At 46.9% G+C, this 15,011-nt stretch overlaps 1 protein-coding gene across 1 annotated transcript; it reads right to left on the bottom strand.

Moving 5' to 3' along the window:
* Positions 1–6,044: 6,044 nt before the first annotated feature.
* LOC102931048 (olfactory receptor 9G4-like) lies at positions 6,045–7,001 on the bottom strand. The gene has a single exon (XM_027832214.2). It carries the CDS (start codon positions 6,999–7,001, stop codon positions 6,045–6,047), a length of 957 nt encoding a protein of 318 aa, XP_027688015.2.
* Between the last annotated feature and the right edge of the window lie 8,010 nt (positions 7,002–15,011).

Genomic DNA, 15,011 nt, shown 5'->3' with positions numbered 1-15,011 from the left:
AACAAAACTGCAAACTGAGCTTAACACACTAGATAGGTAGGATATAAATTAGCAGATTCTCACCCTGAGTGATAAACAGGCTGGCAGATTCTTAAGGCACAAGCTATCTTGGCTTTCCCAGGTTTTCATATACAGGCTAAAAATCCATCTAGTCTGGGACCATCACTTCCCACAGTTAAGTCCTTGTTTCTCAGGTGTTTCCAGGTGTGTTGTTGTAGGGAGAGTGAGATACCATCATGATGTCATTGTCCCCCTTTTATATCTTCTTCCCACTTGATGGAAAGCTCTTTTGCTGTGACCTGGGTCAAGCAGTTCCCATTGTGCAGTGCTATTGTAACCCACACACCTTCTGGGTCTGGTGTTCTGTTCCATCTAGTGGCACTGAGATCACTTAAAGAGAGAGATATAAAATGAGTCTGCTCTACAGCTTTAGCTAACAGCCAGTTTGCTTTTAGCTCATGCTGTAGAGGCTCATGCACTAATCTCCAGAGGTCCCCGCTTCAATCCTGCCCGACGACTGGGGTCTGTTGGCATTACATTATCTCTGAGAGGTTTCTATGGTACACAGTTCCTGGGGTAATGCTTGTGTGCATCTCCTCAATAAGCCATTAACACGGTCTGGCCTTTTTACTGTTGTACCTGAAAGGCTGCTCATGGGTGTTTTCAACCTTACAACATGTTTCAGTAACACATACATAGCCAAACTTCATAACTTTACACAAGATGATAGCACATACAATCCAGCAAGATGAAGACTTTTAGAATGATACCTCACAAGGCATACTTTGTACGAAACATATCCTAGTTACATGACAGTGGTTAATATTGGAGTGTCAGGGTGTCACCCTCACCCCCGCCCCCCCGAACATCGGCTTAAAAATCAGGAGATTTTTCTAAAATAATACATTTGTGTGGGTGGTGGAGGAGGGCTTCTGGTTTTTGGAGCTCTGGGGGAAGCCACCTGCCCCCAAACTCTGTGTGAGCTTTCAATGGGCTAAATGCAGCAATCTTATACACATGCACAGCTGTGTCTTTCCCACTAGATTCCCTTTCCCCTACACTACCCCCAGGGTGGAAGAACTGCCATCTGATTCCCTTTCATCTTCCACCCCCATCACTGTCCCCAGCCCCCCATACTCCTCAGCATCTCCTTCCTGCCCCTTATATACCCCTGCACCGCCACAGTCAGCCTCTTGCTCCCCCTCACTCTCCCTATGCACCCTTTAAGGGTCTCCGACGGTCATCCCAGGCCCAGTGTCCTAATAGTGTCTTGTCAGTGTCCTTCCTGAAGCAGAGTGGCAACCATTTTGACTGTGGGCACGGCCTCAGTCTCTCTGTCTATCAGGGGGAAGGGATAGCTCAGTGTTGAGCATTGGCCTGCTAAACCCAGCATTGTGAGTTCAATCCTTGAGGGGGCCATTTAGGGATTGGGGGCAAAAATTGGGGATTGGCCCTGCTTTGAGCAGGGGGTTGGACTAGCTAAGGTCCTTCGAACCCTGATATTCTATGATCTCATTAAAAGAGTGGGAGGTGGCAGCCATCTTTACAAAAGGCCACCCCACTTCCACATGCAGCTGGGCTGTAGGAAAATGGCCATTCTGCCCCCTTTGGCCCTATTGGCAGGAATGGGCAAGGGTGGCCATTTTGAATAAGGAAAAATTGGTGAGTTGGACAGCCTTTGCTGGCATTTTCGTGAGACAGGTTAAAAAACACCCACCCCCCACATTGCGGGGGTCATGATAGAATCATGAGAGTTGGCAACACTGAGACCATAGATGACAAGAGCGAATCCTGGCTGGCGGGATAGACAGACCAATGCCTAATTCCTTTTAATTAAGGGATGGGTTACCCAGGTTACTAGTCCTGAGGCACCAATGGAGAATGGATACCCATGTACCCCTATATTGGACTTCCCCTAGGGGTCTAGTTAGGAACTGCTGTTAAGCTCCTATTGTAGCTACCTGAGCCATTGTATTCTGCTGTCTTCTCTTCCCACCAACCCTAATAAAGAATCATTTCCCTCCAGCTGTGTGTGCACCTGCTTATTGGGGTTACACTTCATGCTACAACCTATAGGCTTAGCTGATGATGTGCCTATGGATTGGCCTCTGAGCTCAAGATGTACAGGGGTGCTACTGTGTATCTGGAAAGGTTTGGTGTTCCACAGTGCCCCCAGTGGGTGGAGTGAATTACACTGTTTTGGGAAGGATATGAAGAAAACCCCCTGGGTTAAGCACAGAAGGGTTACAACTCTGAAGAGAAGTGAGGAACAAGGGACTTAATATAGTTACTTAATTACTTCACAGCACTGCATGCATCCGATGAAGTGAGCTGCAGCTCACGAAAACTTATGCTCAGATAAATTTGTTAGTCTCTAAGGTGCCACAAGTACTCCTTTTCTTTTCACAGCAATACTGTGAGCCTAAATAAAGGGAAGAAAGGCTGGTGCTGTGGTTAAGGCAAGGTGGGTTCAATTCCCAGCTCTGCTAGATACTCCCTGTCTGATTTTTCAGCAAGTTACTCTTTCTGTGCCTTACTTCCTCATCTGTAAAATGGGGATAATTATCCTTCCTTTGTCTATTTAGATTGTATCCTCTAGGACTGTCCCATTATGGGTGTGAACCTCGCACAATGGGGCCTTGATCTAAGTCATAGAATCATAGAATATCAGGGTTGGAAGGGACCTGAGGAGGTCCAACCCCCTGCTCAAAGCAGGACCAATCCCCAACTAAATCATCCCAGCCAGGGCTTTGTCAAGCCTGACCTTAAAAACCTCAAAGAAAGGAGATTCCACCACCTCCCTAGGTAATGCATTCCAATGCTTCACCACTCCTAGTAAACTCCTAGTAAAACTTTTTTAACTCCTAGTAAAAAAGCTTTTCCTAATATCCAACCTAAACTTCCCCACTGCAACTTGAGACCATTACTCCTTGATCTGTCATCTGCCACCATTGAGAACAGTCTAGATCCATCCTCTTTGGAACCCCCTTTCAGGTAGTTGAAAGCAGCTATCAAGTCCCCCCCTCATTCTTCTCTTCTGCAGACTAAACAATCCCAGTTCCCTCAGCCTCTCTTCATAAGTCATGTGTTCCAGTCCCCTAATCATTTTTGTTGCCCTCCGCTGGGTGCTTTCCAATTTTTCCACATCCTTCTTGTAGTGTGAGGCCCAAAACTAGACACAGTACTCCAGATGAAGCCTCACCAATGTTGAATAGAGGGGAACGATCATGTCCATTGATCTGCTGGCAATGTCCCTACTTATACATCCCAAAATGCCATTGGCCTTCTTGGCAACAACGGCACACTGTTGACTCAAATCCAGCTTCTCGTCCACTGTAACCCCTAGGTCCTTTTCTGCAGAACTGCTGCCAAGCCATTCGGTCCCTAGTCTGTAGCGGTGTATGGGATTCTTCCGTCCTAAGTGCAGGACTCTGCACTTGTCCGTGTTGAACCTCATCAGATTTCTTTTGGCCCAATCCTCTAATTTGTTTAGGGCCCTCTGTATCTTATCCCTACCCTCCAGCGTATCTACCTCTCCTCCCAGTTTAGTGTCATCTGCAAACTTGCTGAGGGTGCAATCCACGCCATCCTCCAGATCATTAATGAAGATATTGAACAAAACTGGCCCCAGGACCGACCCTTGGGGAACTCCACTTGATACCAGCTGCCAACTAGACATGGAGCCATTGATCACTACCCGTTGAGCCCGACAATCTAGCCAGGTTTCTATCCACCTGATAGTCCATTCATCCAGCCCATACTTCTTTAACTTGCTGGCAAGAATACTGTGGGAGACCATGTCAAAAGCTTTGCTAAAGTCAAGGAACAACACGTCCACTGCTTTCCCCTCATCCACAGAGCCAGTTATCTCGTCATAGAAGGCAATTAGATTAGTCAGGCATGACTTGCCCTTGGTGAATCCATGCTGACTGTTCCCTATCACTTTCCTCTCCTCTAAGTGCTTCAGAATTGATTCCTTGAGGACCTGCTCCATGATTTTTCCAGGGACTGAGGTGAGGCTGACTGGCCTGTAGTTCCCAGGATCATCCTTCTTCCCTTTTTTAAAGATGGGCACTACATTAGCCTTTTTCCAGTTGTCTGGGACTTCCCCCAATCGCCATGAGTTTTCAAAGATAATGGCCAATGGCTCTGCAATCACATCCGCCAACTCCTTTAGCACTCTCGGATGCAGCGCATCCGGCCCCATGGACTTGTGCTCGTCCAGCTTTTCTAAATAGTACCGAACCACCTCTTTCTCCACAGAGGGCTGGTTACCTCCTCCCCATGCTGTGCTGCCCAGTGCAGTAGTCTGGGAGCTGACCTTGTTCGTGAAGACAGAGGCAAAAAAAGCATTGAGTACATTAGCTTTTTCCACATCTTCTGTCACTAGGTTGCCTCCCTCATTCAGTCAGGGGCCCACACTTTCCTTGACTTTCTTCTTGTTGCTAACATACCTGAAGAAACCCTTCTTGTTACTCTTAACATCTCTTGCTAGCTGCAACTCCAGGTGTGATTTGGCCTTCCTGATTTCACTCCTGCATGCCCGAGCAATATTTTTATACTCTTCCCTGGTCATTTGTCCAATCTTCCACTTCTTGTAAGCTTCTTTTTTGTGTTTAAGATCAGCAAGGATTTCACTGTTAAGCCAAGTTGGTCGCCTGCCATATTTACTATTCTTTCTACACATCAGGATGGTTTGTCCCTGTAACCTCAATAGGATTCTTTAAAATACGGCCAGCTCTCCTGGACTCCTTTCCCCCTCATGTTATTGTCCCAGGGGATCCTGCCCATCAGTTCCCTGAGGTTGTCAAAGTCTGCTTTTCTGAAGTCCAGGGTCCGTATTCCGCTGCTCTCCTTTCTTCCCTGTGTCAGGATCCTGAACTTGACCATCTCTTGGTCACTGCCTCCCAGGTTCCCATCCACTTTTGCTTCCCCTACTAATTCTTCCCAGTTTGTGAGCAGCAGGTCAAGAAGAGCTCTGCCCCTAGTTGGTTCTTCCAGCACTTGCACCAGGAAATTGTCCCCTACACTTTCCAAAAACTTCCTGGATTGTGTGTGCACCACTGTATTGGTCTCCCAGCAGATACTAGGGTGATTGAAGTCTCCCATGAGAACCAGGGCCTGCGATCTAGTAACTTTTGTGAGTTGCCGGAAGAAAGCCTTGTCCACCTCATCCCCCTGGTCTGGTGGTCTATAGCAGACTCCCACCACGACACCACCCTTGTTGCTCATATTTCTAAACTTAATCCAGAGACTCAGGTTTTTCTGCAGTTTCATAGCAGAGCTCTGAGCAGTCATACTGCTCCCTTACATACAATGCAACTCCCCCACCTTTTCTGCCCTGCCTGTCCTTCCTGAACAGTTTATAGCCATTCATGACAGTACTCCAGTCATGTGAGTTATCCCACCAAGTCTCTGTTATTCCAATCACATCATCATTCCTTGACTGTGCCAGGACTTCCAATTCTCCCTACTTGTTTCCCAGGCTTCTTACATTTGTATATAGGCACTTAAGATAACTCGCTGATTGTCCTGCTTTCTCAATATGAGGCAGGAGCCCTCCCCTCTTGCGCTCTCCTGCTCGTGCTTCCTCCTGGTATCCCACTTCCCCACTTACTTCAGGGCTTTGGTCTCCTTCCCCCGGTGAACCTAGGTTAAATCCCATGTGACTACGTCCTACTGTAGTTCCAATAGGATCAAGGGATCTGATAATATCAAGCATGCAGTACGTGTTTTTGGCCAAGTGAAGCACTACAATTGGACTAGTTGCATCAAGGCATATTTATTACTCTCTTTTCTCTGTGTTGCTGTTCTACTATGACTTGTTCCATGCTTGTGCTCGTGGCAAGGTGTGGGCTGGGAACTGGGCAAGTAGCTGTCCATGGGGGCACACAGGATGGTAGAGTTCCCATTGCCAGAGACCTAGGGTCTCCAGTTCAACCTTCTTGAGTGGGGCAAGTTCCTCATGCCTAAATCAATAACTAAGGACACCACAGAGAACTCTGACTCAACTGTGTATTCAGACCCGCCGTTGCTGCGGCCATTCACTTGGATGCTGTGGCTCTCCCAAAAGCTTTCCTCAGTGCCTCCTTCACATCCTTGTTGCGCAGGCTGTAGATCATGGGGTTGACCAGAGGACGGACCACAGTGTAAAACAAAGCACCCACCTTGTCCCACTCTGGAGTATGTTGGGAGCTGGGCCGTGAGTACATGAAAAGGATGGAGCCGTAGAAGAGGGTGACAGAGACTAGATGGGCAGAGCAGGTGGAGAAGGCCTTGGGCCTGCCAGTGGCCGAGCGGATGCGCAAGATGGCCACCCCAATGGCTGTGTAGGAGCCCAGGATAAGAGCGGTGGTGGCCACCACGTTGCAGCCGATAACAGTGGCGAGGATGAGCTCATAGACCCGGGTGTCATCGCAAGCCATCTTCACCAGTGGTGGTGCATCACAGAAATAGTGATTGATGGTGTTGTCCCCACAGAAATGCAGGCGGAAGGTGTTGCCTGTGTGCATTATGGCGTTGGCAAAGCCAGCAGTATAGGAGCTGGCCACTAGTTGGAAGCAGAGCTTCCTGGGCATGGCGGAGGCATAAACCAGTGGGTTGCAGATGGCCACATGGCGGTCATAGGCCATGGCAGCCAGCAGGAAGCACTCACTATAGGCCAAGCCAGAGGAGAAGAAGAACTGGGCAGCACAGCCGGCATAAGACATGACCTTACTCTTGGTGACGCAGTCAGACAGGATCCGGGGGGTGTAGACCAAGGAGTACCAGATATCCAGGAAGGAGAGGCTGCTCACAAAGAAGTACATGGGAGTGTGTAGGCATGGGTCCAGGAAGATCAATGTCATAAGGCCCAGATTCCCTATCAGTGTCAGGCTGTAGGAAATGAGGAAGAGTACAAAGAGGGCCACCTGCAGGTGTGGCTCAGTCGTGAAACCCACAAGGATGAACTGTGTCACCAGGGTGCGGTCGCTTCCCTTCTCCGTGGTCTCCATAGGCATCACCTAGTGGGATGGGAAGGCAGAAGCATGTTAATACATGAGCCACTCAAGAAGCCATTCACGATATGCCCATTCCCCACCCCAAGCATGGAACAGAGAGCGGGGTGCGCACTGCAGTGGAGCTACCCCTACGAACTGTAGGGTCTGGGTCCAGAGTTTCCATCACAACCCCATATAGAGAGAGGCAAGTGAAGTTTAGATGATAAGGCAAGAGACTGAGAGCAAAGAGAGCTGGTTTCAGTTTCTGCCCCTGACTTAACTGTGTCACTTGGGCAAGTCCTGGATTTGCCTCTCAGTGTCTCATTTGCCCCGCTGTAAATTGGGGGTATCAATGCACATCTCCCAGAGGTGTCTAGTTTAATTAATTCATGCTGTAGCATGCTTTGAAGATATTAAGGCTGGCAATGCCCCTACTTATACAGCCCAAAATGCCATTGGTCTTCTTGGCAACAACGGCACACTGTTGACTCATATCCAGCTTCTCGTCCACTGTAACCCCTAGGTCCTTTTCTGTGAACTGCTGCCTAGCCATTCGGTCCCTAGTCTGTAGCGGTGCATGGGATTCTTCCATCCTAAGTGCAGAACTCTGCACTTGTCCTTGTTGAACCTCATCAGATTTCTTTTGGCCCAATCCTCTAATTTGTCTAGGGCCCGCTGTATCCTATCCCTACCCTCCAGCGTATCTACCTCTCCTCCCAGTTTACTGTCATCTGCAAACTTGCTGAGGGTGCAATCCACACCATCCTCCAGATCATTTATGAAGATATTGAACAAAACCGGCCCCAGGACCGACCCTTGGGGCACTCCACTTGATAGTGGCTGCCAACTAGACATGGAGCCATTGATCACTACCCGTAGAGCCCAACAATCTAGCCAACTTTCTATCCACCTGATAGTCCATTCATCCAGCCCATACTTCTTTAACTTGCTGGCAAGAATACTGTGGGAGACCATGTCAAAAGCTTTGCTAAAGTCAAGGAACAACATGTCCACTGCTTTCCACTCATCCACAGAGCCAGTTATCTCGTCATAGAAGGCAATTAGATTAGTCAGGCACGACTTTCCCTTGGTGAATCCATGCTGACTGTTCCCTATCACTTTCCTCTCCTCTAAGTGCTTCAGAATTGATTCCTTGAGGACCTGCTCCATGATTTTTCCAGGGACTGAGGTGAGGCTGACTGGCCTGTAGTTCCCAGGATCATCCTTCTTCCCTTTTTTAAAGATGGGCACTACATTAGCCTTTTTCCAGTTGTCTGGGACTTCCCCCAATCGCCATGAGTTTTCAAAGATAATGGCCAATGGCTCTGCAATCACATCCGCCAACTCCTTTAGCACTCTCGGATGCAGCGCATCCGGCCCCATGGACTTGTGCTCGTCCAGCTTTTCTAAATAGTACCGAACCACCTCTTTCTCCACAGAGGGCTGGTTACCTCCTCCCCATGCTGTGCTGCCCAGTGCAGTAGTCTGGGAGCTGACCTTGTTCGTGAAGACAGAGGCAAAAAAAAGCATTGAGTACATTAGCTTTTTCCACATCTTCTGTCACTAGGTTGCCTCCCTCATTCAGTCAGGGGCCCACACTTTCCTTGACTTTCTTCTTGTTGCTAACATACCTGAAGAAACCCTTTTTGTTACTCTTAACATCTCTTGCTAACTGCAACTCCAGGTGTGATTTGGCCTTCCTGATTTCACTCCTGCATGCCCGAGCAATATTTTTATACTCTTCCCTGGTCATTTGGCTAATCTTTCACTTCTTGTAAGCTTCTTTTTTGTGTTTAAGATCAGCAAGGATTTCACTGTTAAGCCAAGCTGGTCGCCTGCCATATTTACTATTCTTTCTACACATCAGAATGGTTTGTCCCTGTAACCTCAATAAGGATTCTTTAAAATACGGCCAGCTCTCCTGGACTCCTTTCCCCCTCATGTTATTGTCCCAGGGGATCCTGCCCATCAGTTCCCTGAGGTTGTCAAAATCTGCTTTTCTGAAGTCCAGGGTCCGTATTCTGCTGCTCTCCTTTCTTCCCTATGTCAGTATCCTGAACTCGACCATCTCATGGTCACTGCCTCCCAGGTTCCCCTCCACTTTTGCTTCCCCTACTAATTCTTCCCAGTTTGTGAGCAGCAGGTCAAGAAGAGCTCTGCCCCTAGTTGGTTCTTCCAGCACTTGCACCAGGAAATTGTCCCCTACACTTTCCAAAAACTTCCTGGATTGTGTGTGCACCGCTGTATTGCTCTCCCAGCAGATACTAGGGTGGTTGAAGTCTCCCATGAGAACCAGGGCCTGCGATCTAGTAACTTTTGTGAGTTGCCAGAAGAAAGCCTTGTCCACCTCATCCCCCTGGTCCGGTGGTCTATAGCAGACTCCCACCACGACATCAACCTTGTTGCTCACACTTCTAAACTTAATCCAGAGACACTCAGGTTTTTCTGCAGTTTCATACTGGAGCTCTGAGCAATTGGACAGTTTAATATTAATTGGACAGTTTAGTCCAATAAAATTTATTACCTCACCCGCCTTGTCTCGCTAATACCCTGGGACTGACATGGCTACAACAACACTGAATCTCTCTCATTGGAAGACATTTTTCCCAGACTTCAAATAATTTCTGTGGCTCTTCTCTGCACCCTCCTCAATTTTGTCAGCTGTGAGTATGTGTTCATATACTGTGGGAATGGGAGCTATGCAAGAATCAGGAGGCAAATCCTCAGCTGGTGAAGTCAATGGAGTGATGACAGTTTACACAATCTCAGGATCTGCAGCTAGACAGACAGAGAATACTCACAACAAACTGTTCTGAATCAGTCTGTAGAAAATTCGGGGCGGGGAGGGGGGAAGTGTCTAGTAAACGAATAACTTTCTGAAAGTTGTGATCTGTTCTCAGAAGTTCTGCAAGCAGAAAACAGAAGTGTGATCAATTAGTTATCTGCTGCTAGTGGATTTCCTCCCCTCTGATTATTTCAGCCTGTGATGCTCCATGGTGGTGTATCTGCTATCACCTCTGGTTGCGTTGTTCACACTCAACTAAACTCAAAAGCTTCAGATCAGAATTTTACCATATTTTCCAAAAGAAATTCATGTCTGGGCTAGCAGATGTCAGCCCAATGGAAAATATTGTCAGAAAGCTACAAGGAAGCCAGGGCTTCTACGGAAAGTGTTGCTGCACATTATATACCCCTTGATATGTATATGTATCCACACACTATGTACTACCTCAAATGACCACTGGAGGCCACTTTCCTGCCATAGGATTATCTTGCAAGGGCCAGGTTAAAGTAAGGATGTACAAACTCATAAAAACAGCCAATTTCAGGATTTGCTTTCATCAGCATTTTGTAATCACACATTTCATTCCTCACCCTTAATTAAATGGTAACTTCCCCTGAGCTCTGCCCTCAACATAAGGAGAAAACATCTCCAGGTCACTGATGTCAGAGCTGGAAAGACCTAAGTCATCTGTCCTATGCAATGCATAACTCCACTGTAGGACTGCTTTCTACAATACATGCTCCTGTGCAATCTAACACTGAGTGACTCAGATGATGGTGCTCTTGCCAGCTCAGTCCACAGCCAAATAGATCTTGCTGTTCAGAAATGTTTCCTGGTATCTTGCCTAAAGTTGGCTTTGGTCAGCCTCACGAAATAATTCCCAAACATTAGAACTGGTTGGAAAGCAAGGCTCCCCCAAGCAAAAAAAATAAAAATAAATCATTTTATGGTAAAAAAATATTTTTTCCAAAACCTGAAATAATTCAGTGAGAAAATGCCACTATGATTCCTCATGGGACATGTAGTTTGGGTGCAGCATGCCCTCCTTCTCCTCTGAGAAGGTTGTGTAGTACTGAACATCGCTCTGCAGGACAGTCAGCTAGAGCCCAGGAAATGCATTACTATGCAAATCAGAGTTGTGCGAAGAACCAATTTTCGGTTCAATGCTGAACCAAAAAAATTTAAAAAAAAAATTGCTTTGTGTAACCGAAAAAGCTGAATTCTTTTTGCTTTAGCTCAAAGAAAATGTTTTGGTCCACCCAAAATGAAATGTTTAATTTTGTTTGAGTTTTCAACCTTTAAAAAAAATTAAATAAAATTGAAATAAAATACAAAACTAAGTAATTTTGAATTGAAGTCAAAACATTTCATTTTGAAAATGTTGAAACAAAACATTTAGACTTCTTTTTTTCCAACCAAAACAATTTAGTGAATTCAATACAAATTCATAAAACATTTTGATTGACCCCAAGCTGCATTTTTTGGTGAAAAAAAAACCCCGTGGCTGAAAAATTTTGCTCACGTCCAGTGAAAACTACACAGTAAGCCATACATACACAACATGGACTAATGGTTAGAATTAGCTACTATATCTAAGGCCACTGAAGTTCACAGCTATGTTAGTGAAGTGTCTCACACCCTCAATTGTCCCTTGACAGGAAAATGTATAGTACATGGAGGCTGAAAACACTACTAAACTACAGATTATAGAGGAGACAATTTACCATGTAAAATGTCTAAGCCACTAAAAATCAGTTGGGTCATGATGACAGTAAAATAATGTCAGTATACAAAAAATGCTCTGATGCGTTGTGAAATCTGAGAAATAGTGTATGAGGGATTAAAGACTGAATGCTAGAAACCCACAAAAGGGGCAGAGCTAAGATCATGTGTGGGCCAGATCTACAGCTGGTGTGAATTGACGTAGCCCTAGTCAGTAGTGTCTACAGCCATATGCATGTTACGCACGATTGGCAGCGGTGAGAAGCCCCAGCACGGGCCATGCCTCATGCCGCTACTCTTTGCTGCTGCCGTAGGGCCGGCTGCTGCACCAGAACTCTACCCCAGGGACTTGCCCAGCCTCGCCCCACTTCCAGCAGTCCGTGTCCCCTCCCAGGATGGGGAGTGACACTGCACCTGTGCGGGCTGGACTGGAAGGTGGGGGCTGAACATGGTGTGGATAAGCAGGTAACATGCTGGGGCCAGCGGCTGCAGCAAGGATGGTCCCACAGGGATTGACAGTGTGTACCACGGGAAAAACTGGGGGCACCCTGGCCCTATGGAGGTCAGAGGGGATTTATTCCAGCTGAGGATCTGGTCCTATCTGCTTATCTAATAGCGTTCCTCTTCATATTCATAGATTTGAAGGCCAGAAAGACCACAGTGATCATCTGACCTCCATTATAACACAGGCCATAGAACTTCCCTGAGTTAATTTCCATTTGAACTAGAGCAGATCCTTCTCACAAATACCCAGCCTTGATTTAAAAATTTCCGATAGTGGAGAAGACACCACAGCCCTTGGTAATTTGTTCCAATGGTTAAATACTCTCACAATTAAAAATTGTGCTTATTTCTAGTCTGACTTTATCTAGCTTCAATTTCCAGCCATTGGATCTTGTTAGACCTTTGTCTACTAGACTAAGAGCCCTCTATTAACAGCTTTCTCTTCTCCATGTTGGTTCTTAGACTGTGATCAAGTCAACCCTTTACCTTTCCTTCTTTTCAAAGAAAACCTTTGTAGACAGCACCCACGTGCTAGTAATTTGCACGTTCTGCCAAACTCTTTGTGATATGAGCAAATAAACTTTGAACTCCCAGCTGCTCTTGGGACATGACCTGGGCATCAGAAATATCATTTCAGTTGTGACCTTACTCACTGGAGAAGGCAGGATACCATGAAGTTTAGGGGCAGATGGAGTCTTTTCTTTTACAAGAGCTGACCTGTGGAGAAGCACTTTTCTGCTCAGCAGCCAACACTGAAACTGCAGTGAGACGCTACATGGGGGTTGTGGGGAGGATGCGCATCAGAGGAGAGCTAGTGCTCTCTTCTGCCCCATGTCTGTGACCCGATGATCCAGCTGGAAGATCTCAGGGCTGGTTTTAAACACAACTTGGGTGTCCCACCCCATACTCCTCTTTTAGGGAAAAAGGCTAACACCCAAAACTGGGCATGGGCTGTGACCGTGTGCTGGATGGCAGTCAGGGGTGCATGCTGGGATCAATACTGGGGTCTGACTGGTGGGTCCAGGCAGCAGTGTGTGAAGCACCACAAGGATCCCTGAATGTCTGCCATTCACAGCCATCTCCTGAGTGAAGGAGAGAAAGATTAAATCCATGTTTGGCCATCATGGTCCTAGGGATAATCACCGGGCATGGGGTAGAGAAGGGAGGGGGCTAGACAATACCTCATACCTCATTCAAGCCAGAGGTAGGGGGCAAATGGGATCCTGATCCTACCATTGCCTGGCATGGCCAGACTTACCTGTGGAAGAGAAGGTACATTTCCTGGCTGACTCCAGTGGGCTCCCACTTGATAGAAAACTTGGATGATATATAGGAGGAGTTTGGTGAATGGAGGAGATCTTCTCCCTAAAGGTCCTCTCCAGGCAGGGTGTCTCAGGCAGGTCCCTGTGGGACCAATTAGAACAGCACCTTGTTTCTGCTGTGGTCAGGTGGGAATACCCCTGGTATGCCAATGTGACCAGTTATTGCCGCCACCCCTGGTCGCGTCCATGGTTGAAGGAGAAGGCGAGACAATGTCTCAGGGCTCCGCGTTATGCATGGAAACCAGAGGCCTTTATTGTACTGGCCTGCATCCAAAAGTGAGCACTGGGTCGATCAAAATGAGTCGTTCCAATTTTTGACTTTTTAAACATTTTATTACATAAAATACAAGCATTGAAATGAAACGTCCTGGTGAAACAGAAGATCGAAATATGGTGACTTTCTAAATGAAATGTCATCAAAATTGCCATGTTTCGCTTTCAACGAATTGGCATTCAACTAATGGATAAAAGTTCCACTGGAAAATTTCTAGTCTGTGCCTTAAGTATCTTATTGAATCAATGCCCTGCCATTGCAGGGGCCTCAGGGATTGGCAGATCTCGGTCCCGCCTGGTCTTTGCCTCTGACACAATAGCTTAATCTCCAGAGGATTGTAATACTTTGGTCTAATACAGGTTAATGACTTGCTTGTCTCATTACTGGGACCAGTACAGAGCACATTGAAGGTCTCAATACAGACCACAGTACTGGTCCCATGACTTGTCTCAGTACAGAACCCAGTACTGGTCCCAGTTCAGACTCCAGTACTGGTCTTATGACTGGTCCCAGTACAGACTCCAGTACTACTCCCAGTACTTTTCCCAGTATTGGTCCCAGCACTGATCCCAGAATAGATCCCAGTACTGGACCCAATACAGGTCAAAGCACTGATCCCAGGACTGGTCCCAGGACTGATCCCTATATAGACCCCAGTAACGGTTCTGATTCACTCTGTGTTTTACAGCTCATGAAATACTGCAGGATCAGCTGCGTTGTGTTCATAATGATCATCACCAGACTGGTCAGAAGTTCAGGATCCATGTTTCAGGCAGAGATGGCAGGCACATAGTTTACAAGGGCTGGTGAAAAATGATGCAAAATGAAGTTAGAAGCCCATGGAATGATGGGATGGAAAGAAATACATCATGGGATGGCGAGCATGCCTCCATGATACACTGTGATCTGTTCCCAGATGTCCCAGTGGCAGAGGGTGCTGAATTGCATAGTGGGGTAGCTACCCATGATGCAACGCTCTCTCTGTTGATGCAACAGCAATGACTATGGACACACTCCACCAACACAAGGAGCATTGTGTGGACGTGCAGAACTTATGTAATTAAAGTGGCTTATGATCATTGACGTTCTGTAAGTCAATTTAAATGGCCTTAGGCCAGGTCTACACTATAGACCTATATCGGTATAACTACGGCACTCAGGGGTGTGAAAAATCCACAAACTTCTGAGTGATGTAGTTATAACGACCTAATCCCCCCAGATAGACATCACTGTGTCGATGGGAGAGCACCTCCCATCGACACAGCAACTGCTTCTCAGGGAGGTGGATTAACTATGCTGACAGGAGAAGCTCTCCCATCGGCGTAGGAGCATCTTCACTAAAACACTACAACGATGCAGCTCTAATGCTGTATGTGAAGACAAGCCCTTCATGCTTCAGTCCCGTTCCAAAGGAAGAAAGTGTG

This window comes from Chelonia mydas, chromosome 6 (genome assembly GCF_015237465.2).
Source record: "Chelonia mydas isolate rCheMyd1 chromosome 6, rCheMyd1.pri.v2, whole genome shotgun sequence".
In the NCBI taxonomy this organism is placed as follows: Eukaryota; Metazoa; Chordata; order Testudines; family Cheloniidae; genus Chelonia; species Chelonia mydas.
This window is presented reverse-complemented; position numbering and strand designations above follow the sequence as displayed.